The sequence below is a fragment of the Prunus dulcis genome, chromosome 7 (genome assembly GCF_902201215.1).
Source record: "Prunus dulcis chromosome 7, ALMONDv2, whole genome shotgun sequence".
Lineage (NCBI taxonomy): Eukaryota > Viridiplantae > Streptophyta > Magnoliopsida > Rosales > Rosaceae > Prunus > Prunus dulcis.
In genome coordinates, this window is record NC_047656.1 from 14,738,681 (window position 1) to 14,762,747 (window position 24,067).

At 38.8% G+C, this 24,067-nt stretch overlaps 4 protein-coding genes across 5 annotated transcripts; 2 read left to right on the forward strand and 2 right to left on the reverse strand.

Annotated features, from left to right (window-relative positions):
- Positions 1-5,533: 5,533 nt before the first annotated feature.
- Positions 5,534-8,103, reverse strand: LOC117634326 (thioredoxin-like protein HCF164, chloroplastic). Its single transcript, XM_034368391.1, has 5 exons — positions 7,840-8,103; positions 7,056-7,274; positions 6,488-6,591; positions 5,903-6,242; positions 5,534-5,737 (listed from the first exon to the last, which is right to left on the reverse strand). Exons 1-4 carry the CDS (start codon positions 8,008-8,010, stop codon positions 5,960-5,962), a joined length of 777 nt encoding a protein of 258 aa, XP_034224282.1. The 5' UTR covers positions 8,011-8,103; the 3' UTR covers positions 5,534-5,737; positions 5,903-5,959.
- A 246-nt stretch (positions 8,104-8,349) lies between these two features.
- On the reverse strand, positions 8,350-8,928 carry LOC117634232. The gene has a single exon (XM_034368217.1). It carries the CDS (start codon positions 8,898-8,900, stop codon positions 8,457-8,459), a length of 444 nt encoding a protein of 147 aa, XP_034224108.1. The 5' UTR covers positions 8,901-8,928; the 3' UTR covers positions 8,350-8,456.
- Positions 8,700-12,828, forward strand: LOC117634231 (protein HGV2). 2 transcript variants are annotated; one of them, XM_034368215.1, is made up of 6 exons: positions 8,700-9,438; positions 10,010-10,269; positions 11,045-11,245; positions 11,386-11,476; positions 11,689-11,962; positions 12,038-12,828. In XM_034368215.1, exons 1-6 carry the CDS (start codon positions 9,161-9,163, stop codon positions 12,365-12,367), a joined length of 1,434 nt encoding a protein of 477 aa, XP_034224106.1. In that variant the 5' UTR covers positions 8,700-9,160; the 3' UTR covers positions 12,368-12,828. The 2 variants fall into 2 exon arrangements, with proteins under 2 accessions (XP_034224106.1, XP_034224107.1); XM_034368216.1 differs by having other exon boundaries at positions 9,068-9,438; positions 10,010-10,266.
- Positions 12,829-17,979: 5,151 nt separating this feature from the next.
- On the forward strand, positions 17,980-21,561 carry LOC117634079 (BTB/POZ domain-containing protein At5g66560). The gene is made up of 4 exons (XM_034367989.1): positions 17,980-18,673; positions 18,800-18,869; positions 18,967-20,295; positions 20,390-21,561. The coding sequence occupies exons 1-4, from the start codon at positions 18,612-18,614 to the stop codon at positions 20,993-20,995; spliced, it is 2,067 nt and encodes a 688-aa protein (XP_034223880.1). The 5' UTR covers positions 17,980-18,611; the 3' UTR covers positions 20,996-21,561.
- Positions 21,562-24,067: the final 2,506 nt, after the last annotated feature.

The following is a 24,067-nucleotide window of genomic DNA, read 5'->3' on the forward strand; positions in this document are numbered from 1 at the left end:
TTTGTGCTTTGATTCTCCTCTTGTTTACTCAATTACGAAGTAGAAAAATGTAGAAAGATAAGATAAAGGAGTGCAAATGGATAAAATATGAATGCTAAACTCGTGATATCTAATATACAGCCACCATTTCCGCATGAAAAAAAAAAATACGCCCACCATAATCTCTGTATTTGATACACAAATTTCAAATCACACATTAGTACTAAATACATTGTGGATTCATTAATAAATTGTGCATTTTGTTGGATTCAAAACCGCGTGAGTCTCTATTGTCCATTGCTATTAGGCCATCATCTGAGTTTCTATTGTTCCCTTTTGAGTTTTTACTTTTCCAGAATTGTTGCATGTATAAAGAATTTAGCATTTTCACATTTAATACTCGTATTGTACACATATGTACATATTTTTTTATGTTTAATACACTTATTTTTTTACAAATGTAGAACAAATCAATTAAGATAAGAAAAGAACCCTAAATTTTTATTATTTTAAATTCTTTTTATTTATATAATACAATTATTTATATACAATAAGGTACGGATATTGATACAATTCCTCTAATTATTTATTCTTTGTAATACTTCAGTAAATTTCGCTTAATTTATCATATTTTAGTTTTGTTTTATTTTCAATAATATACACAAAATTCACCTATTATTCACAAAATGCTCACATATTATTGAATAAAAATAAAATATATTTAAATATTTAAATACTAATTATTCACTAAGTAAATAATAATTAAAACATAACTACTAATTAAAGTAATTTAAAAAGAGAAATTTAGAGAATGCTATTCAATGTGTATAGCCGCGCGGCTATACTTAAAAAATTTTATATTTACAGAGTAGGGCCGAACGGCTATATTGTAAAAAAAAAAATTCTATTTACAGAGTATAGCCGCGCGGCTATACCGTTTAAATATTATATTTATAGAGTATAACCGCGCAGCTATACTCGTTTCACCAAAACACACTCTAGGCGCTAGGCGGGTCATGTGTTTTTTTTTAAAAAATAGTATAGCCGCGCCGCTATACCCCGAATTTTTTTTTTATAATAAAAATAGTATAGCCCGAGTGGCTGGACTGTGGTCCTTTTTTTAAAATTCTTTTTTTATACATTGTATAGCCGCACTCGGCTATACTCTTTACATAGATACTGTGATATTTTTATTTTTTTAATAATTATTTTTCCCAAATTTTTGTTTATTGATAAGAGTAGTTTAGACTCGTGACCATTATTTTGCATTTCCTTTAAATCATTATATATATATATATATAAGATATGGCTTTATATGGTAAAAAAAATAGATGCGAAAAATAAAATTGCGCAATGATTGGTTGCTTAATAGTACCTTATCAAAGGATATAACAAATTAAAATGACATGATGCAAAACCTTCAAATGGGCTCACGACGATCTATTATTATTATTATTATTTTGCTACATCCAATATTCTCTTTTGGTGATCAACTTATAGGCAGCCTAAGCCTAAATTATTTAGGGTCACAAACTTTATGACATTCTTGTTGAGTTGGCCAGCATTCCTGGTTAATGGCGCAACACCAGCATTGTTGTCGCTGATGAGTTACTGCACATTGTTCTGAGCAAAACGTCAGTTTGCTCCCCCATACTTTCACAACATCACCTCTCACCCTTAAACTCTCAACCACATTGCTTTGCTTGCTGCTAGTCTCCCCAATGCTGCTTTCATTGCCTGTTTATAAACAATGTCACATGGAAAAATTAATTAATACATAAATTAATAAATAAATCTTGATTTGAGATGTTAATTAATCTTGGTTTGACAAGCATGAAAGGGAGATAAATCATGTGCTTACATTCAGAAAGAGCCAAGAGGGCTATGAAGACCATGCAAAACAGAACCAACTGCACCTTGATTGCCATTGATGATTTGTTTGAGAGAGTGATCAAGATGCAAACTTTGTGGTGATATGAGGTCAAAATATTGTTGGGTTTTTATAATAAGATGATTTAAGCCTCAATTTATTAGTGAGGATCCATGGTGATAGCATAGAATCCAACAACACTAGAAATGTAGTGAGCTAATTGGAACTACTTTAAAGTTCTTAAGTCTAATTACCTTTTATAGTCAATCAAATTTAAGGTCCTTGTTTCTGTTACTTTTGGTTAGGTGAAGAGTTGTGCATGCATCTAGTGCAAATCCAATCCCCTCCACTTGTAATGGTTTTACCTTTTTTTTACAGTTGAATGCAATATTAGATGTGGATTACATGGTTACAAATCCAATCAAATCTGATTCAATCTATGATTCAGTGTGTTTTTATCAAATCTTTCACATTTCATTCATAAATAATTCCCTTATGGCATATTCACTTATTTGTAACGGGAAAAGTCATGAATGAGAGAAATCCATAATAATGAAGATAATTATCGAATATGAGATCAACTATACTCTCCTAATCAAACCAATTCCTATAGAAAATTCTAATAGTAATGGCTTTTTTATTATTAGAAAATTATTACTGTTGACACCAGAAAAAATAAAATAAAATCTGTGGTGCAGCGCAGAGCAAAATCTGTGGTTGTTGGTGATCATGATTTTTTTAGTAAAATTGAAGAAAAATGTTCGTGTGATAAGAGCATGAACATACATTGAGCAAGAGCCAAGAGGGTTATGAACACAATGCAAAAGAGAGCCCCTTGCACTCTGATTGATTTACCAGCCTCCCTTGACATACACAACTTCTTAAATCGTAGGGCAGTTTCAGAAGAACTCAGATTTCAGTTACTATTGAACAATCTGCAATCGACAGATGTCAGTTTTTAATTCTTTTTTATTTTCTAGCAAACGGACATCCATGGTTATATAAATACAGTACAGAGCACTTCGGTACGGCTACAAATATTTTTAGTTTAACTCCATGCATTATGCATATTGCTTTACATATGAGACATTTTGTTAGGCATGTTATCTTACACGCAACATAACACACAAAATGTGCTCGAAATGTTCTTAAATACAATAAAACACAAATTATTATGATCAATTCCTGATTTTATGTGGGTTTCTTTTACATTTTAATTCCTTAATGTAAAGTAAATGCAGGAATCCTCCAAATTGGAATTCAATTCGTGATTAGTAAACACACCATAAATGCAATAAAACACAAATTACATAGTTTTTTTAGTGCCGCAAACTTATCATAATCCTAATTCATCTGTCTCACCCTCCCTCACCACTTGGACTCAGGGCGGAGAAACATGGTATCTTCCGGAGGTGCTAGAAGCGTATATACTTTAGTACGGAGTGTTGAGGGAGAACATTATATATTTCCCAAAGTTTTTCATGAATTGTAGAAAATGTTCTTAAAATTACCATCCAAATTGCTTGACCTAACCTAAGGGCTCAATTGGCTCCTCAACACAGATAAAGTAAAGCAGAATGATCAAAGATTCATACAAAAAGCCTTCAAATGGGCTGCTGAAAGTTTATTATTGTTTTATTTGTGCAAAAACTGCGCACCAGTACAAGTCTCTGAAATTAAGTTGATAACGAAGAGCAGCTGCCTGAGCTAAGGTAGCTAGGGGTGGCAACCTTGGTCACATGCTTCATGAGTCTTCCAGCACGTGTCACGGTGGAAGGCGCAACACCACCAATCCGACCCTGGTGGTCCGCTCTTACCGGCTTGAATGCAAAATGTTAGTTTGCGTCCCCTTATATCATTGCTCGCCATTATATTCTCAACACCATTGCTTTCCTTGCCTGTTTAATTATCATATGATGTCACATGGAAAAAGAAAAATAAAATAAATATAAATAAAATCTGTAAAATATAAGAAGTAAACTTGGTTAGGTGTTGATCAATCTTTCATTTGACAAGCATGGAGATGATAGATGCTTACATTCAGTAAGAGCCAAGAGGGCTACGAAGACGATGCAGAACAGAACCAGCTGCACTTTGATTGCCATTTGATGTTTTGTTTGAGAGAGAGTGATTTGATGCAAACTTTGTTGTTGTGGTGATATGATGTCGAAACATTGTTGGGTTTCATAACAAGAAAATTTATTAGCGAACATTCATGGTGAAATATTAGAATCCAACAATACTAAAACGGTTGTGATTGTCTTAGTTCATCAGTTTCTTTTGGGTTACGGTCAATCTGATGCAAATCCAATATACTTGTCGTTTTACCATTTGTAATTGAATGCCTTTATTTACTAAACATTCCCCATACAATTAAGCCCCGTTTGGTAAGTTGGATTATGTAGTTGGATAGGATTTATAATCCTAGTCAAATATTTGGTGCCCTAAAAACAACATGAATTGGATTATTTCTAATCTTACTAAAGTCATATATAATAAGATTATGAATCCTACCAAAATGTTGCGATTAAGTTGGATTGGAGTATGTCTAATCCTACTAAGCCATGTAAAATAGCACATTTCAATTAATCCAACCCCATAATCATGTGTAGTACCAAACACATCATTGGATTAGTGTCATCATTTCTAATCCAATGTAATCCAATGCAATCCAATTCTACCTCATATTCCAATCCAATTCTAGTCACCAAACATGGCATTGGATTAAATTTGCAAGAACTAACTAACATTTAGTCTAGTGGTATTTGTCTCTTCTTGGTTGAAGGAGGTCTCAGGTTCAACTCACATGAATGACGAGGACGATACATATTTATAATGAGTTCGATACTTAAATATAAATAACCTTATTGTTATGACATAACTTTGTGGTGTATTGTCCCGTTGTAAAGATTAATTTATGATACTTGGATTAGAGTCGCAGTGCAGTAGTCACGCCTAAGAATTTTTCTAAACTCAAAACAAGCTGTTGTTTGTTCGCACGCACTTTGTGTTGTCAAATTGCAAAAAATTAAAAAGCCTGATGGCTCCCAAAATACTTTTCAAAAGTGGCTCAATCCAGTTCATTATTTATTGATTTATTTTACCACATTCAAAAATTAAGCAAAATTCAGCCGAGGCACAAGTCTCTTTGTTGAAGATCCAATTATAGAGCCTAAGCTAGAAGAAGGTATAGCTATCAGGCACAAGGCTCAGGGGCCAAGGGGTGGCAACCTGCGTTACATTCTTCTCGAGTTGGCCAGCAGTCCTGGTGGAAGGCGCAGCACCAGCATTCTAGACCTGTAGCTTTCTTACAGTTTTCTGAGCAAAATGTTAGTTTGCGGCGCCTGTTGCTCTCAATATCAAGAGTCTTGTGGTGATATGAGGTCAAAACATTGTTGAGTTTTTATAACAATAAAATTGGAAAGATCTTAATTGTAAACAAAATCACCTTTTATTTGTAAGCGGATTAATTGTATATATATATTTGTTTTGGCAAGTGATCAGTTTGTTTCAATTCATATCTGAAGGTCCCAGTTTCAGTTTGGTTTTGGGTTTTACCAATGTCACGGAATCTGCCATCCAATTCTGTTGCAATCGGTCTTATGATTTTTCTCCAGGTTGTGTGACGATTCCCCCTCCCTCAATATCACTTGTACCAACAGGCAGATAAAGCTCTGCTCATAATTCATTCGAGGAAGGTGTATATTATTAATGATTTCTAAGCAAAATATCAAAGTTACAATACAAGGACTCTCTTCCTTGATAGGACTTTACAATTGCAGTACAAATTTAACCTGTAGAGAAAGCTATGAGCTTGGAGGAGTTGGCCAATAATGCACTGGAGGCATCTGTTCAGGATCGGCAATCACTATCATTTGCGATATTAACCTGCAGGTTGAAAATTTTCAAGATTCAGTCTCACATGAAATGCAATGGCAACATTTTCACCAAACAAATATATGTACTTGGAACTCAGCAGGGTGAACAACTCAATATTAAGCAATATCTTCGAAGACACGTTAAGTATAAGTTACTCAGCTGGATAGTTATTACCTTTATATGTAAATCCCTTAAGAACTAGGTGGGTTCTTCTCCAAAAGAAGTTAGCAACTATCCATGACTTCTTGGATCAGCAACTTGGTGAACCTTTCTGGCTTCAGCACTTGAAAACTGCCCCACTACACGAGCGTGAGGTATGGAGGCTTCTCCACGGGCGAGGGCATCCACATTCTCAAGCAGATACTTCTCTGGAAGCCTACCTACAACATTACCCTCTTCATTGCCCTTTTTATCTAGGAATGCGAAGTGTGGAATACCCTCAACACCAAACTCATCAAGCTCCTGTTCCCACTTTGTGTTGTCAACATTCAGCAAAACAAAATTTACACGACCCCTGAATAAAAAGAGTGGTAAATGTGAAAGATGATAACAGATCTATGGTAAAAGAAGAAACTGTGCATGAGGTAAACATTTCAGGAATGCGTGAGCTTTGAGAATCAAAGACTGTGAAGCTCTTACATATTTAGAGAATCTTAAGGGTTTCAAACATAAATACCCACGAAGGAACATTCACTATTTTCAAGCTTGTAGTAGAGATGCAATTTTAATCAAGAATAAGTTAGAACTTGAAGATCATACTTATACTGCTGCTCAACTTTATAGACATCTGGAGCTAATTCCTTGCATACTTCACACCAATCGGCATAGAACTCAACAACAGTAGGCTTCCCATTTGACAGAGCCTAATCAGCATAAATACAGAAGATCATTAGCAAAAACAGCAATGATATCACATTGAAGATTATGTAAAGATTCATTCACATGCATGTACATTATGGAAAACACAAATAGCTGATTGAATACACGGGGAAATAACAAATCAAGAAAAAGCTTGCGTACATAAATTGAGAACTTAGAAAATATAAGTAACAAAAGATATGCCTTGCTTTTCTAAGAAAGGCATGAGGGAACCTGTTTGTACTAATTAGTGCACTGTCTAAGAGCATACAAATCCGCTAAAGTTTAAATTCCATTATGAAATAAGGTTTGAGCCTCATCATTTGTACTGAAATATCTAAGGTATTGCTTGAGGTTATAGAAACCTTTTTCTAGGTTCTCAACCATGCTCATCACAACCGCCTACCAACCCATCTGCATAACCTGTTACACAAGACAAAGTAAAAAGAGCATAGCTAATTGAACACACCTCTTCATAAGGTAAGGCAGCAACAGATAAGTCCTTCAAAGAAACACCAAAATCTAGTCGTCCTGATAAGAAAAGTGCTAGTGCTGCAAGAGTAGAAACCAATGCTACTTGCTTGTTGGTATTTTTGTTCGGAAACTTTGGAGGGCCAGAGTCTCTTGAGGAACTCGTAGCTTGGCTACTGCTATCATTGCCTGAGCCTGGCTCAACAATCGATTTCTCCTGAATCAGAATAGTTGATGAAGATAACACTAGTCATACGATAAAATAAACTTGAAAAACTTTTCAAACAAGAAATTTAACCAACACTGGCTCAGATATACAACAATCCACGAAAACAAGGACAAGCACCATAATTCAGGAGAAATTAAGTTTTTTTTTCGTATATAAAGAAACACTTTTTCAGACTATGAACTAATGGGCATGCATACTTTGCCAGATGATCAACTTTGCAGTTTCCTTCACTTATGCAACAAAATTATGACATTTTGCTAAACTTAAAGCTCAAAACTTTGGATGCCCATATAGCAAAAATGGAGGCACTAAACTATTTTCAATGGCCCAACTCATAAATTTCAAATCTATCAGCATACCAATGGAAAGTCTATATATAATCATAAACTCCACCTTTTATCAATCAAAAACAACAACATTGACCTTAACACTTGAAACCCAGTAAAAATAATTTGGCAAATATGCAGAATATTGAAAAGGGAACACTTGTAGCCCTCCAACTAGTGCTTTTTAAGCTTCTGCAGAAAAGATTAGATGCAAAATTTAAGCGTACCGTTGTGGAGGTCTCGGTTGGATCTGGGGTTTGCTGGCAAGAAACGGTTGGAAATCTGCGGTGCTCGTTTCGGAAGTGAAGAGAGGTTCTAGCATGTTGGGGAAGCTGAGCAACCTGGAAACATGGCCGGAACCTATGTAGACCAACTGGGTTTGAAGCCACGCGAGCCATTGCAGATAACTGGTGACACTTGGGTTAAATTAATTAATCACTATGCCGTACAATGGCTTCTTTTATGGATGAGCGAGCGAGCGAGACTAGAGGCTTTTCACGTTTTAACTATATTTAACGTTTTTTTTTTATTTTTCTATAATAACGACTTTCTGATTTTAGATATTTTTTTATAAATAAAATAAAGGCTTATGGTGCTCGTCATCTTTCGTGGCACATTGAACTGCCGTACAAATTGCAGGCAGGCGGGTCACGAAAGCTCAATCTTTTTTCTTTTTCTTTTTTTGTTGCTATTTTGGTATGAACGCCAACCTGAATTTATTCTCAACAAATTTCGCGTATAATTAAAAACTTGACGATATAAATTAAACTGGATTTAAATTTTACAGAGCCACGCAGCTAATCAGCACTATAAATTAAGGTTACAACAAGCTCACGATTTCTAACTAACTCTCTGGCCCCAAAATCCCATTCACGACCGAAGTCGCCACCAAAATCCCCACAACCTCCGCTCCCGCCACCGCTCCAGCCTGCGCTAGCCCGCCAAAGCTCACCACAGCCTCCACCCCTTCCTCCGCCGTTTCGAGTCCCTTCTCCGCCGTTTCGATGCCCTTCTCCGCCGCCTCGAACCCTTCCTTCACTATCACCTCCGTCCCCCTCTCCGCCTCATTCAGCTTCCTCTTGAGCCCAAACAGCCCGATGTCTTCCGCCTTCGCCTCCACCGCCACAGCCGCCAGCGCCGCCGTCCACGTCAGCGACAGCGCCAGCTGTCTCCGCCCGGGTAATGCGAGTCCACGTGGCGGCGCAGGTTTGGAGGCGGCCGTGGGGGAGTTGCGGGGCGCATTGCGCACTGGGTGGAGAGCTAGAACTGAGGCTCTCGCAGTAGCCATGTCTTTTCTTTCTGTGAAATTTGTGAATTCTGATACCACACGCTAACCAAATCTTCGAGCCACTTTTCCTGTATTTTATTTATAAAATAAAATTTGTAAATGACGAATATGCCCTGGACAACAAAACGCACCGTGTCGCAATCTATATAGACGAGAAAACGGTGCTCTTTCCATTTTCATTTTCCCTCTATAAAATTGGGGGTTTCTAAGCGTGCTCTGTACATTTTTGCGCCAGAACGAAGGTTTTTGATTTTGAAACCATGGTTGAAGAAGCGTCGGCATCGGTGGGAGAAACCCTACCCCAAAACGCGCTGGAGGCTCAGAGGTCCAACGAGGCCACCATCACAGAGGGAGCTCAGGGAGGCGCCGAGTCTACTTGCAACAACGACAACGCGGAAGCTTCAGCTGTCACTTCCGATGGAGATCGCGAGAAGTCGCTGGAGTTTGCCGACGAGTTGATGGAGAAGGGTTCCAAGGCCATCAAAGACTCTGATTTCGGCGAGGCCACCGAGTGCTTCAGCCGTTCCTTGGAAATCAGGTTAGGGTTTTTGATTTCCATGCTTTTTCTTGCTTGCCTGATTTCACATTCTTTTTGTTTGCTTTGAAATTGAGCCCTTTTGGAAGTTATTTGTTTGTAGGGCGTCTATGATGCTGTAATATTGTTACCTTTGTTTGCTTTCCCAAACATTTACCCTAACTGTAGGTCAGTTAATTGATTTCTTGTGCTTCCGTTGCCTTGGTTTGCATAGTCTTTTGCATTTTCAGAAATTGGTATTGTGCCCGTGAGCCCCACTAAGCGTACAATTTAGTTTCCAAATCGTGCATTCGTAGAGTACCAATTTCTTTATCTTTCATATCTTGTTGGATTTGCTTGGTGATACTTACTAATGTGTCTCGGGTTTTCATTGGGCTCAAGTGGTGAGGGAGGGTAGCGAAATGCGTTAGGACTTGGATAGGTTCGATCCCTCCAATGAAACCTGAAAAAAAAAAACATGTTTCTAAGCTTTTTCATTAAATGTTTGCCATCATTTCCACTCTCATTTAAACTCAGTTGCTTATTAGCAGATGAGGAATATTCTAAACTATTGTATTTGTGTCAACAAAACCAGGGTTGCGCATTATGGCGAACTTGCTCCTCAGTGTGTCAATGCATACTATAAGTATGGATGTGCATTGCTCTACAAAGCTCAAGAGGAGACTGATCCCTTGGGTGCTGTACCCAAGAAGGAGGGTGAATCTCACCAAGGATCTGCTAAGGTTGGTTCTGTTAAGAATGTTGTAAATGGTGAATCTTCTACAGCTTCTGCTTCAAGTGATGCTGAGCAGGATGAAAGTTTGAATCATGAGGAAGGAGCAGCTGATGAGGGTGGTATGTCACTTGTGATGCTTATTGATTATAATCATCTAATACAGAACTTTCATCTGTTGGCAGTCAATCATGAACAAAGCGCATGCTTTTTGCATAAATGTTGCACATTTTCGAATATGATATCTTTATTACATATAATGCAATGATATTTTTATCATGTTTCTGTGATGACATCATAGTTGCTTACATAGTCTGCTTTACTATCATTATGCCACCTCAAATCCTTTGGAATAATCAAATGAATCATGATTTCTGTTACGGAACATATCATGGGTACATTACCATCATGAGTATTACATCCTATTTAAATTTCAAGATGAAAATCCGAAAAGAACACTGTTCTGCAAATATATCATCCAGGAAAAAAAATCAACTTTATCCATTTGTGTGTGCATGTTCTCTCATAGTCTGGTTTAGATCTTTGTGGAATTGAAGTATCATATAATCGATGTTTTAGTATTTTATTTGGTCTGCATTTAGAAACTCATTTGACAGTCTGTTCTCGGCAAGATACTGAGAAATACTCTGTCATGCACAGACATACACAAGTTTAATAAAGCACCATTACCTGCAAAAATATGGTGCAGCCTGAAAAGCATATAAGTGATATAAATTTAGGTATACAATATTGTGTAAGATGATGTTTTCTGTCCCAAAACTGATGGGTTGAGAATTATTTGATTCAAATTACCAATGTAACTATAAGTTTACAGTGTTTATCCTTATTATATCGACTGTATCATAAAACAGTTGTTCATTTCCTTTTCTGAGGCAGTTTCTGGGGAAAAAGACCAGGAAGAAGAACATGATGATAGTGATGTTGAAGACCTGGTTGAAGCAGATGAAGATGAGACTGACCTTGATTTGGCATGGAAAATGCTAGATGTTGCAAGAGCAATTGTTGAAAAACACTCGGGTGACACAATGGAGAAGGTGGACATATTATCAACTTTGGCAGAAGTTGCATTGGAAAGAGGTTTGTTATGTACTCAATTTAGTTGAATTGAGATCTGTATATCTTTCCTTAGGCGAAAGAGGTTCGTGAACTTCCACACTACACTTTTGGTGCATTTGTTTCGAAAGCATCTTATATGGCTTTGTTGTTGCTTCTTGTAGAGGACGTTGAAACTTCTCTCAGTGACTACCAGAAAGCACTTTCCATTTTGGAGCGGTTGGTTGAGCCAGATAGTCGACGTATAGCTGAACTGTATCCTATTCAAGTTTGACATATTTGAAATGCTCTGTTGGCTTTGCCAAAATCTCTTCAAAAGATTTTGTTCTATGTATTTACTTGGTCAGTTGGAACCTTGGTTCAAAAAATTAAGTTATAAGTTCTTTTCCATAGTTTTTATTTTATTACATTTTGGTTTCCCCCATTCCACTGGACCAGGGACTTGTGACCTTAACTGGAGAATTCAGAAACTTTCGAATATGTTTGTGTTTGGAGATTGGTTCCAAGCCTGAGGAAGCCATTCTGTATTGCCAGAAGGCTATATCAATCTGCAAGTCTCGTGTGCGGAGACTCATGCTCGAATCAAGGAGTTTCTCAGAATCTACGACCTCGTCGGCTGCTTCTGTATTGGAGCAGGGTGTCACGCTCTCCTCAACTGTGACAGAGTCTGATAGTACTGTGACAGATAAGCAGGCAGAGATTGAAACACTAACTGGACTCTCTGGAGATCTGGAAAAGAAGGTATTTATTAATTTTCTAACCCTTTTTTTCCAGTTTCAGACATGTTTTTCTGATTTTTGTGTTCTTGAGTTGTAGCTTGAAGATCTGCAACAACTGGCCTCAAACCCAAAATCCATTCTCGCTGAAATTCTGGGATTGGCGTCTGCCAAGGCAAAAGGCACTGAGAAGAGTGAATCTTCAGCAGGGCAGAGCTCTTCACGGATGGGAGCTGCTGACAACATTGGAGGCTTTGACTCCCCAACTGTTTCTACTGCTCATACGAATGGAACTTCTGGAGTCACACATCTCGGTGTGGTAGGAAGAGGAGTAAAGCGAGTATTGATGCACTCAGGCACTGCGGAATCAAGCTCGGCGAAGAAACCTGCTTTGGATTCATCTGAAGATAAGGGAGAGGGCAACACATGATGAAGGTTATGGATTCCGGTAATTGTATGAATAGGTTTGAGAAATCTTCGTGGATTCTAGTATTCTATGCAGTGATTCCTAGTTCAAACTAGTAGGCTAGTAGAGTTTTTGTATGGTGATAAATCTTACTATCTAGAAATTGAGATGAACTCGTCACTGGCAAAGTGTTTAGTTGGATATTTTCCATGCTATCAAGTCATGCTAGTTTTGTGTCCATGAAATGGTCTGTACAAATTGAAAGGTAGCATAATATGTTTTCTCATACTAATCATAGTTCTACAAGCACTCCAGAAAGGTCATCATATGCTCTTCCCTTGCGAGGTGCAAGATGATTATTTTGGAGTGTCGATAGGAGGGAACTCATTGCACATGGGGTGGCACCATAGTGGAAAAGTGAGCCAAGGAAGCTAGTATTGTAATATAGGCATTATCAGATTGGCCAACAATGATCTATCTTTGTATTCTTTCTCTAATCTACTTTAATTTTAAATGTTTATAAAAGAAAATATAAATTAATATATAGAATAATCTTCCAATGTTTGCAGAAGAAAATAAAAAATCCATAAAGACTCATGATGTGATGACTAGATGGCCTTTTAAGAATGGAATTGCTCAAATTTGGTCATATTATTCGATTCGATTTGTTATACTTTCAATCCATCACCACCGCAAGTTAGAATAACGATCTTAAAAGAAAACTTTTTAGTTGTTATAATTTGATTTCAAAATTTGCAACTCAAAGTGATCCCACAAGACAGCGAGCCAGTAAGAAAGCATTAATTTACAGCCAAAACCGTTGAAACCTGATTTATTAATTTATGATGATGAACATGTGAAATTGGCTTGGTTGGTGGGTCCATTTCACATTTGGCTTGGGTTGGGATGTTCAAATTGGTCCTCTAATATTATTGTGTCTTGACATCTAATCATCCGGAAAGGGCACATATATATTTTACTGCACAGTAAATTAAATTAAATTAAATCTAATTGGCTACAATATCAAGAGAACATGTGGTGATTGAAACCTAACAAAGTGATGATGGAACAAGAGCGATTGATGTTTACTGGACCTGTTAAGTGATGAAGAATCCTAGTTATTTCTGATAACGATGTGTTTGTGTGTTTTGTTTTCACTGGTTTAACATTAATCACCATTGAAGCCCATCTTTCATCAGCTTGGGGTGGTTTTCTTCTTAGAGTAACTCCACCCATAAGGGCAAAGTCTAAGGCAAGGGCTGTCATTATTCACGTGAATAGTGGCAGCCTTGCCATTTGTGGTTCCACCCATGAGGGCTAAGTCTAGGGCAAGTCTAAGGCAAATACTATTCATTGTACTTTATTTCCTATTTTTTTATACTTTAAACCATTAATTTTGATAATCTTTTGTAATTAAATTTTCGGATAATATTTTTGGTTGTCACGTGTCCATTATTTTTCAGAAAAGATTTTCGGATGAGAATCTCAATTGCCACGTGTCTTATTCCAGATAAAATTTTCGGATATTCATTAAAAAAAAATTATAATCTCAGATTTCATATAACATTTTCACCCTCTAAAATTGTACCACGTGTCCCATGTCAGATAAGATTTTCAGATATTTAAAAAAATTATAATCTCATATTTCAGATAAGATTTTCACCCTCTAAAATTGTGCCACGTGTCATCTCTGTCAGATAAGATTTTCATATAGTTTTTTAAAATTATAATCTCATATTTCAGATAAGATTTTCATCCTCTAAAATTGTGCCACGTGTCATCTCTATCTTTTGAATCCCTCTATAAAACTACACCAGAGGCCTCATACCTCTCACACCATCTCTTATCTATTCCTTCATTTCTCATATTTTACAAAACACATTCTAATGTTCACCCAAGAGTGACACAACGCAATATCTTCCTGAGTTGACCACAAACCCCCGGTTTCGACAGAAGATGCCATTTGTTTTTGTTTTTGTTTTTTTTTAAACAAATGGAAAGTAGTAGAAATATGTGAGTGGAGGATAAAAAATATTGGAATGAGAAGAGTTTGTATGGAGAATTGGTGTGGGAAGTGAAAAATGTGAGTGAAGAGTAAGAAATATTGGAAGGAGAATAGTTTGTGTGGAGAATTGGTGAGGAAAGTGAATAATGTGAGTGGAGAGTAAAAAATATTGGGGATGGAGAAGAATTGTATGAAGATTTTTGTGGAAAGTAAATAAAATGGTTAGGTATTTAGAGGGAAAAAATACATAATTTTTTGGTATTTTTTAAAAAAAATTTCAGAATTTTTCAGAATTTTTTTGCAATTTTTTTAGCAAAAAAAAACGAGGACCGTCGGATTTCTGGAAAAAAATCCATCGGAGCGTCCCTGGCGCGACACGTGGCTTTTTACAGTTGGTTGCTGTCAGGGCTGACGTCATCACTGACGTCAGCGCGCGGAGTTTAAATATTTTTACCGTTGGCGCGTGAATTACACGCGCCAACGGTAAAAAAAATTTAAACTCCGCGTGCTGACGTCAGCCCTGACGTCATCCAACTCGGGCTCAAACCCAGGCTGAAGTTGCCCTTGGGCCTGCCCGGGCTCGTGGGACCCAACAGCTGCCCGGGCCTTCTTCCTCGCGCTGGAGCGTCTTCGGGCTCGCCTGGGGGCCCTTTCCCTCGGGTTGGGTCCTGCGCTGGGCGTGCTCTTAGTGAAACAAACCAAACATAAAATAAAGTTCTGACCTAATTACGTTACGTGGGTTTTTATGACATCACTAATTACAACAATATATAATTGGAATTAAGCTTCGACAATCAAGCCCAAGAGGAAGATAAACTTACCTGCATCGAGGATGTAATTACGGCGGTAGTTCAAACTAATTAAGTACTGTCATTTGTTTTTAATTTTCTCACATAATAATCCATTGAATGAAAGTTCTCATATGCGAATCATGAAAGCATCTTGACTAGGCCACATTGTAAAATTCCAGAACATGTGTCGAAATTGCTCACAATGAAATGGTTGTTGACAATTTAAAAATGTGTTTTTATTTTATTATTCTTTATTTTTTTAATTAAAAAATAATAGAAAGTAGGAGAATTACTATGCAGAAAGCGAATGAGCGATAGCTTCAACACTAGGTTTGAGTGGCATTTGAGACAAAACAAGTCGATGATATCAGAGCGACATTGATCGTATTAATACCTTAAAATTGGATAAGGAGAAAGCCAAGCCAAAGCCGAAGCCAGGAGAAAAACTTCAGCTTTTAAGGTTGAGTTGAAATCAAGAGTTCTCCCAAAACGATGTGTTTCAGAGTGGATTGCAAGCAATGTGGGAAGTACTCCTGGGGAGGATGTGGTAAGCACTTGGCCACCCTGTACGCCAGCATAGATGAGGGGAAGCATTGCATGTGCCGCTCATGGCCTGGTGTGGCCATCCCCAAGCAGGGGACACCTACTCCCCAACAATCTGTGGCCTCAGCCTCAGGTATTTTATTATACTAGATCATTTTTTTTAATTTTTTTCAACTCAAAACTTGCCAAATTAGTACTATAGGTATGTTGAGTATAATATTTGGTATGTTTGTGTAGCTAACCTTAATGTGATGCATGTGTATGGCATGTATGTTTTAGGGTTTATTAATTAAATAGGTTCATATTTTCTTGTTATACAATTTGACATGTTTTTGTGAATTTGAACCACATCGATGTTATATTTTAAAAATCGATCACATGGTTAATAGTCTTCAATATTCTCAATGAGTATGAATGTCACGGGGTCAAATGTTCGACAAAATGCCTCAAAGAGTTTAAGTCTGAGGCGGAGGTAGGGTGGCGAGACAAGGGCAAATAGGAAAAGTGGCGTGCGACATGAAGAAAAAGAGAATTCTAAATCTGTCTCCTTTTGTGTTGAGTGGCTTAAATTAATAACCTTTTTATGCCTGATGTAGATCATAAGCCCATTGATTGATCCTTGATGTTGCTCTGTGCAGGAAAGTAGCAACTCTGAGATTTGTCCAATGCTGGCCAGCAGTAGCTGCCTTATCAGATTGAGAGTGGTGCCAGCATAAATAATGGACAGATGGGGATAATTTGAATAACGGCAGCTCAAAGCCACAAGATGAATACCATCGTATCCATTTTAAGGGGTTTGATTGTTTAATTAGATGTCGTCTGTCTAAGTTTAATAATAATAATGTTAGTGCTGGTGTGTTTATGGTCAAGACACATTTGACCAATTCAAACCTGCCTTTTTCTAGTGTAAGGATTGAATAATACTAATAAAGTTGGGTTGCACCAATCTTCACAAAATCAAACCTTGTGACCCACATAGTCTTTTGTAGCCAACTCAATGTTCTTTATTTTTTTTCCTTTTTGTTGAAAATTTTGGATCTTTATAGCTTGGCATCTTATTGTCTTTCCTATGAAGATGGCTGAGTGGGTGTGCCCAAATAAGCCACACTATCCTTATTTTGTGCATTTTGTCAAATGATTAGTCACCAAACCACCATTCTTTCACTTGAAATCATTCAAAGGCAAGAAATTACTATTAAGTCACAAGATTTCAGTCAGGAGCAAGTGGGGTGAGGAGTTAGTTTGTCTTCCCATCCCAGTACCTCAATGACTGACATTATCATCACCATCTCCCTCCCTTCTAACAATAGTTAAATGTTAGATTAAACACCCCCGACTTCTTACAAATTTTAGAGTATTCGTGGAATTTGCCTAGTTCGTGTCATGCGATGTTTGGTCGAGTCCTATAATGAGCGAAACCCTTGTTTTGGGTTGTTTTTATGCTTTAATTATTGGATGTCAATTAAAAACAAAAAGTTTAGTCATTTCATAATAATCCATTTTGCTCAGACAGACCATTTTGAAATTTGAACACCTCTCAGTTTCCCACTATTTCAATGAAAAATAATCAATGCACTCTGTTTTTCTTTGAGGTGTCATTAATGTTGGCATAAATGCAAAGCACACATAGTTGTTCAAGAGTAGATAAGCTGCTATAAATGCATGAGAGTTCCCTTCTTTTTTGCTTTCAAACCTAAAATTTCATAAATATGTTGCAAGATGTTTGTACCTCAAGTAGTTAAAAGCATTAACATCTGTATTCAAGGTCCTAAGTTCGATTCCCCCCTTTTCCAATATTGCTTATATCAAAAAACACTACCATATTAGTTGGGGTCTAAAATTGTAGGGTTTGTGTTTGTAGGCTTTATCACACATTTGGAGGATGCAAAATAATATTCTGGTTTTCACTAGCAAACCAAACACTACAGTCCCTGCAGTACATTCTGTCACAAGCTCCAAGTATGAATTAAAGACATCCATATATACCAGATGGGGGCCGGCCAAATTGCAAGGGCGACTATAATGTTGTGTTAAACTCACATGTGGGCAGTTGAGAATTTGTGATTTGGCCCCACTAAAAGTTAGAAACTCATAATTACCCTAAAAATCAACTTTGATTAAGATTTTTTGGGCATTCTAACCCTAAAAATCAACTTTGAAAGTAAAGGGTGTGTATAATTGCAGAAGCAAGGAAATGAATTATGTATAATATGGGGCATGCTACATTGGATTATCATTATTAAAGTGAGCCCCCAAAACCCCAGATTACGAAATGATCAAAAATTCAATTAAAATACTCCACCATTTGCGCCAAAAAGCAATAAGACCCAGTTACAGTTGGCATGCAATGCAATTTCTAGCTAATTTTCTAATGGGTGATGGTGCTCTTTTTTTAATATGTCAAAATAAAAAGGGAATTTGTCTCAAAGACGACATACCTTTTCCTGGAATTGGAGGTGAGAGAGAGAGAGAGAGAGAGAGAGAGAGAGAGTGGGTGAGAGAGATCAGGGACTCAGCTGGGAGTGAGATTCTTCTTCTGATGTGATTCATTCTTCAAAAGAAATAAATAAATAAAACGATGGCATTGGTTTGGATCCCCTTTTTCGAAATTTGTTCAAGCTGAGCTCTATTTGTCCTCTCTGGGTGTATTTGGATTCCTTCTCTCCTTTCTCTTTCAGCACTCTTTCTTTCTCTTGTTGCTCAATTGTTCCTTAGAGAATATCACAACAACAGCCAAACAATTTTCATCCTTTCATTCCATCAACCATCCTTTCTTGCTGAAAGCTTCAAGTGAAGTCAACCCCATTTCCCCATTTGTCTCTTCCAGCTTCCTCCAAGTACTATTTGCTGTTCATGGATCTGGGTTTCTGATTCCCTTATCAAAACGGTTTCTTTCATTGAAGAGGTAGATAGATACAGAAATTAACTGATGGAGAAAATGGCGGCGGCAGCAGCAGCAGCTGAGAAGCCCAGCTCCAAAGGACAAGCATGGTTAGTTCCATTTTTACTGCAAACAATCTCATTCAAAACCTCACCTTTTTCATTTTCTGCTGGGTACCCAAATCAAAAGCAATGCATCGATTAACCAAAACTCTCTTCAAAATGTGTTCTTGGCAGGTTCTGCACCACTGGGTTACCAAGCGACATTGTGGTCGAAGTCGATGACATGACCTTCCATCTCCACAAGGTCATTACATCAAACACATTGAGAGCACACATTGCATTTCTCTTCATCTTTCACTGACCAATTTCAGCTAACATTTTTCTGCTTCTGGTTGTTTCAGTTTCCTCTCATGTCAAAAAGCCGGAAGCTTCACAACCTGATCACAGAGCAAGAGACGAACCCATCGCAAACCCGCCAACAAATTGAAGAGCAGGATGAGAACGATGACGAAATCGAAGAAGTTCAGTGCCAAATAGCTCTCTCTGACTTCCCCGGCGGCTCAGAGACCTTCGAAATAGCAGCTAAGTTCTGCTATGGCGTCAAGATCGACTTGAGCTCCTCCAATGTCGCGCCTCTGCGCTGCGCAGGAGAGTATCTGGAAATGACCGAAGAGTACTCAGAAGATAACCTCATTTCCAAGACCGAGAGGTTTCTCTCTCAGTCTGTTTTGAAGAGCTTCAAGGAATCGCTCAAAGCTCTCAAGTCCTGCGAACGAGTGATGCCTCTTGCAGAGACTTTGGGTATTACGCAGACGTGCATAGACTCCATCGCCTCCCGCGCCACGTCAGCCGATCCCACCCTGTTTGGCTGGCCGGTAAGCGAAGCACCCAATGCGAATACGAATGCGATTTCTTCTTCTTCTTCCACCAAACAGCAGATTTTGTGGAATGGGATCGACGCCGGTGGCGGCGGTGGACGAAGAAGAGGCCTTTCCAAACACGCAGATTCCTGGGTTGAAGATTTGGTGGTTTTGAGCTTGCCTCTGTTCAGGCGATTGATTTCCGCCATGAAATCTGGAGATCTAAGCTTGGAGATGGTGGAGACTTGTTTGATGCATTACGCTAAGAAGTACATTCCTGGAATTTCAAGAACAAATCGAAAGCCTCCATCTTCTATCTCCGCCGTCACCGCCACCACAACCTCATCGGCTTTAGCTTCGGAGAGTCAACAGCGAGAGCTTTTGGAGACGATCATCTCCAATCTTCCATTGGAGAAGAGCTCCAGACCTTCCACCGCTACGCGTTTCCTCTTTGGACTGCTGAGAACCGCCAACATACTCAATGCCTCCGAGGCCTGCAAAGCCGCGTTGGAGAAGAAGATCGCTTCGCAGCTCCACCAAGCCACCTTAGACGACCTTCTTATCCCGAGCTACTCGTACCTCAACGAGACTCTCTACGACGTCGATTGTGTCGAGAGGATCTTAGGTTACTTCTTGAACGGCTTGGATCAGAGAAACACAGCCGGAATTGAAGAAGACGACGGTTCTGACGGTGCTGTCAGATCGCCGACGTTGATGCTCGTCGGAAAATTAATCGACGAGTTTCTCTCCGAGATCGCCTCCGACGCGAATCTCAAGCCGGACCGATTCTACAATCTCGCGATTTCTCTACCTGAACAAGCTCGGCTCTTCGACGACGGTCTTTACAGAGCCGTCGATCTCTATCTCAAGGTCCGTACACAATTTATACATTACAAACGATTTCATAAATTAAGCTTGAGATGATTTCAATTGTGAAATCTGTATTGTATTTTCATATCTGTAGGCTCATCCATGGATAACGGAACCAGAGCGCGAGAAGATCTGCGGAATTTTAGACTGCCAGAAGCTCACGCTCGAGGCTTGCACGCACGCGGCGCAGAACGAGCGGTTGCCTCTGCGCGCGGTGGTGCAAGTTCTGTTCTTTGAGCAGCTCCAGCTCCGGCACGCCATCGCCGGAACGCTGCTCGCAACCGACGTCGCTCCCCCGGACTCGGGCAGGCCATCGGTGCTGCAACGCGAACGACAGGGAGAGGAGGAGGAGGAAGAGGACGACGCGGAGGCACGTGCGGAGGAAGATGGGGATAATGTGGCACGTGCAAATGATATTGGGGGCGGCACGTGGCGGGCGGCAGTGAGGGAGAATCAGGTGTTGCGCTTGGATATGGATAGCATGAGGACGCGGGTGCACCAGCTGGAGCGGGAATGCTCCAACATGAAAAAGGTGATCGAGAAGATTGATAATCCGGGTCAGCCCAGGAGGGACGGGTCGGGTTGGAAGGACTCGTTGAGCCGGAGGTTCGGGTGTAAGTTCAAGACCCAGGTGTGTGATTCGCACGAAGCCACGGCCGTTGATACTAGGAAAGGACGGCGACACCATCATCAACAATAGAGCTTCTCGCACCGGATCATGTTGTTGATGGCCACGTAAATAAATGAAACCGCTAATTGGGTTGGCGAATTCGGAACTGAGATGAACACAAATTGAGGGACACATGATATGTGATTATTGTTTATTGGGCGAGAAAGCAAAAGCGTTTACAAATAGTGCAAATGCAACCTTTTTTCTTCGTTCCTGCTTTTGCTTTTTAGCTTTTTTCTGGAATCAAAGTTAAAAAGCGCTTTGGGTAAGACTTTTGGAAGCTCCAGATATAATGACTGCCTGTGTCTCTCAGCTGGGGTTTTGGTAAGTTGATTGATATGATGATGCAAGGAGTCAAGGACAAAGGGTCCAAAGTGATTAAAAGTCAAGCTCCAGAATCTTCATGATGATTGCTTTGCTTAAAAGATTATGTGTGGGGGGATGGTTTCAATTTATGTCAAAGAAACAAAAACTTGCACACTATTTTCTTTGGAAGGATGGAAAGTTAGAATGATTGATCATATAATCTCAAAGTCTTGGTTTTGTATCCAAAGATATAAAAGTTGTAATGGGAGTTTCTATGATTATTGGGGTTTCGACTTTAAGAAAAAGCTACAATCTTTTAACCCTAATGAAATCTTGGCAATACGATCTCTAGAGTCTAGACCAAGTAGTGAAAGATGGTGCTTCGGATTGTACTTGGTTAGCTTTTACATATGTCACTTTGAAGCAGTTCACTACCTTTGGTAATAATCACCGTTTTTGTTATCTTCTTGATCTTTGAGGCAGATCGGTTGGACTTTGCCAAAGCCTGGGTGAGTTTCTGGTAGGCTTGTTCTATTGGGCTCCTTCTCGATGACAGATCGGTTGGGCTTTGTCTAACCGAGCAAACATTGGAGCCGAGGGGGGTTGGCTTCCACCGCCCAATTGGTCAGAAGTAAATCGAAGGCTACATTTTTGCAGCCCAATCCATCACTTTCGGATCAATCGCACGTGAAAGCGTAGGAAAGAGGTCTTGAGGTCTGATTGAAGACATGTTATTAGGGGTGGGCACTCAAACCGGCAAACCGGAAATCCGAGCCGAACCACACCGAACCAAACCGGGAAAAAACCGAGTTGACCAAAAAGTCAAAAACCGGTCAAAAACCGAACCGGACCGGTTTGGACCGGATTCGAATCCGGTTCCATGTCTTCAAAAACCGAACCGGGCCGAACCGAACCGGTGAAACTAAAAAAATATATAATTTTAATATATATTTATATTTAATGCTATATTTTTAATTTCACTAAAAAAAACCTAATATTTATCCAAGTTCAATGTCAAAATATCTCTATTTTCTCACTTTAATATTTATTTATTATATGAAATTGAATAATTTGTTAATTTTCAAATAAAAAAATAATATTTCAGTTGAGAATTGTATTACAAAACAATTTAAAAAAATAATTTTTATAATCCGGTTCAAAACCGAACCGGAACCGGAACCGGACCGAAACCGGTTCAAACCGAACCGAACAGTTTTTGAATTTTTTTAATTAAAACCGAACCGAACCAAACCGCATGAATAGTATCGGATCGGTTCTAATTTGAGGCAAAAACCTGTCCAAACCGAACCGTGCCCTCCCCTACATGTTATTGCAAAAATGAAGGGCGGTGAAAAATGCTCCCTCAATTGGAAGAGAAAGTCTATAAATAGGATAAAAATCAACGAAGCAGAGGCCCAACACCAACTCAACCAACCAATCAAGCCTAAAGGCTGCTCAATGCACACTTCTTAACTTTTTATCTTGTAGTTTTGTAGATTTTATTGCTTTCCTTAGTATTCCACGTAGAGATATCAACAAGAACTTTGAAAACGTTTTAAGTTCTTGAACACCATCCAATAATGTAGTGGATATGTCCAATCACTTACTTCAAGGTAATGGCTCAATTCTCGTATTCAGCTTCTTGTGAGAGCAGCCATGAGAGGTACTCAGACTCCTGGCTCAATTGGTCTGGTGGAGCCACCCTTTTTCGTACGAGCATTTCTATAGTGGGGTACTTCCTCTTACGGCCACCCCTTGGCCTTGACTGGAATTTCTCATCAGTCTCTTCAAAATCCCCCTGCAATTCAAAGCAATAATGTCCCACATATGATATGAACTCACAATGTGGCATTGCCTGGAAAGATGCTTATCCCAAAATCCAACATATGAGAGAATAATACTCACATATGCATAGACATGACCCCGAGTCTTCTCATGCTTGTTTGCGAATCTCATCCCACAACCCGAAAAGCTACAGACAAAAGGTTTATGTTCAAGGTGTACTGCCTTGACATGTTGATGGAGATTTGATTTCTGAAAACGTATAAGCAAAATCAGAAAAGGAAACAATAAAAAAACTAACAATGGCAATGCAAAGAATGAAAAACTAATTTTTTTTCTTTCCAAAATAATGAAATCTGTTTGTTCTTTGTGTGTACACAGTTGAAAATGTGTGAAGACAACCCATATAACTGCATTTAATTCTCTCCAGTCTCCACTGAAGCACCTCCCCTTTCATGCGTGCGGAGATGCCATTCGATGTTCCTTCTCAGCTTCTTGGTCCCACATATCTCCCAGGGGGCGGACTGACTATAGGCTTCAAGGCATTTCTCATTAAATAGTATAGCCGCGCGGCTATACCACGGTTTTATATTAAAAACGAGTCTAGCCGCGCGGCTATACCCGGGTTTGACCCACTTTTTAAAAACACAGTATAGCCGGGCGGCTATACTCGGTTATTTCTATTTTTTTTTAAAATAGTACAGCCGGGGATGTTCCCAGTTTTTCAGAAAGAGATAGTATAGCCGCCCGGCTATACCCCGCGGCTATACCCGGTTTTTCCTAATTTTTGAACAAGAAATAGTATAGCCGACCGGCTATACCTTTTTTTCCATTTTTTAAAAAACAGTATAGCCGTGCGGCCTTACTCGGATCTTCTATTTTATCTTTTTTAATAAATAGCATCTTTTTACATTTTTTTAAAGAAATAGTATAGCCGCTCGGCTATACAAGTTTTAAAATTTTAAGAACAAATTAGTATAGCCGCGCGGCTTTACTCGGTTTTGTCCCATAAAT

Excerpts from the sequence above, each read along its gene's own strand:
- LOC117634326 (XM_034368391.1), bottom strand. The coding sequence starts at position 8,010 with ATGGCTCGCGTGGCTTCAAACCCAGTTGGTCTACATAGGTTCCGGCCA. Across the intron at positions 6,592-7,055 it reads CTGCCTTACCTTATGAAGAG|GCTCTGTCAAATGGGAAGCC; the intron begins GTGTGTTCAATT and ends TATGCTGATTAG. Across the intron at positions 6,243-6,487 it reads AAAGTTGAGCAGCAGTATAA|GGGTCGTGTAAATTTTGTTT; the intron begins GTATGATCTTCA and ends CTTTTTATTCAG.
- LOC117634232 (XM_034368217.1), bottom strand. The coding sequence starts at position 8,900 with ATGGCTACTGCGAGAGCCTCAGTTCTAGCTCTCCACCCAGTGCGCAAT.
- LOC117634231 (XM_034368215.1), top strand. The coding sequence starts at position 9,161 with ATGGTTGAAGAAGCGTCGGCATCGGTGGGAGAAACCCTACCCCAAAAC. Across the intron at positions 9,439-10,009 it reads AGCCGTTCCTTGGAAATCAG|GGTTGCGCATTATGGCGAAC; the intron begins GTTAGGGTTTTT and ends CAACAAAACCAG. Across the intron at positions 11,477-11,688 it reads AGTCGACGTATAGCTGAACT|AAACTTTCGAATATGTTTGT; the intron begins GTATCCTATTCA and ends TGGAGAATTCAG.
- LOC117634079 (XM_034367989.1), top strand. The coding sequence starts at position 18,612 with ATGGAGAAAATGGCGGCGGCAGCAGCAGCAGCTGAGAAGCCCAGCTCC. Across the intron at positions 18,674-18,799 it reads AGCTCCAAAGGACAAGCATG|GTTCTGCACCACTGGGTTAC; the intron begins GTTAGTTCCATT and ends TGTTCTTGGCAG. Across the intron at positions 20,296-20,389 it reads CCGTCGATCTCTATCTCAAG|GCTCATCCATGGATAACGGA; the intron begins GTCCGTACACAA and ends TCATATCTGTAG.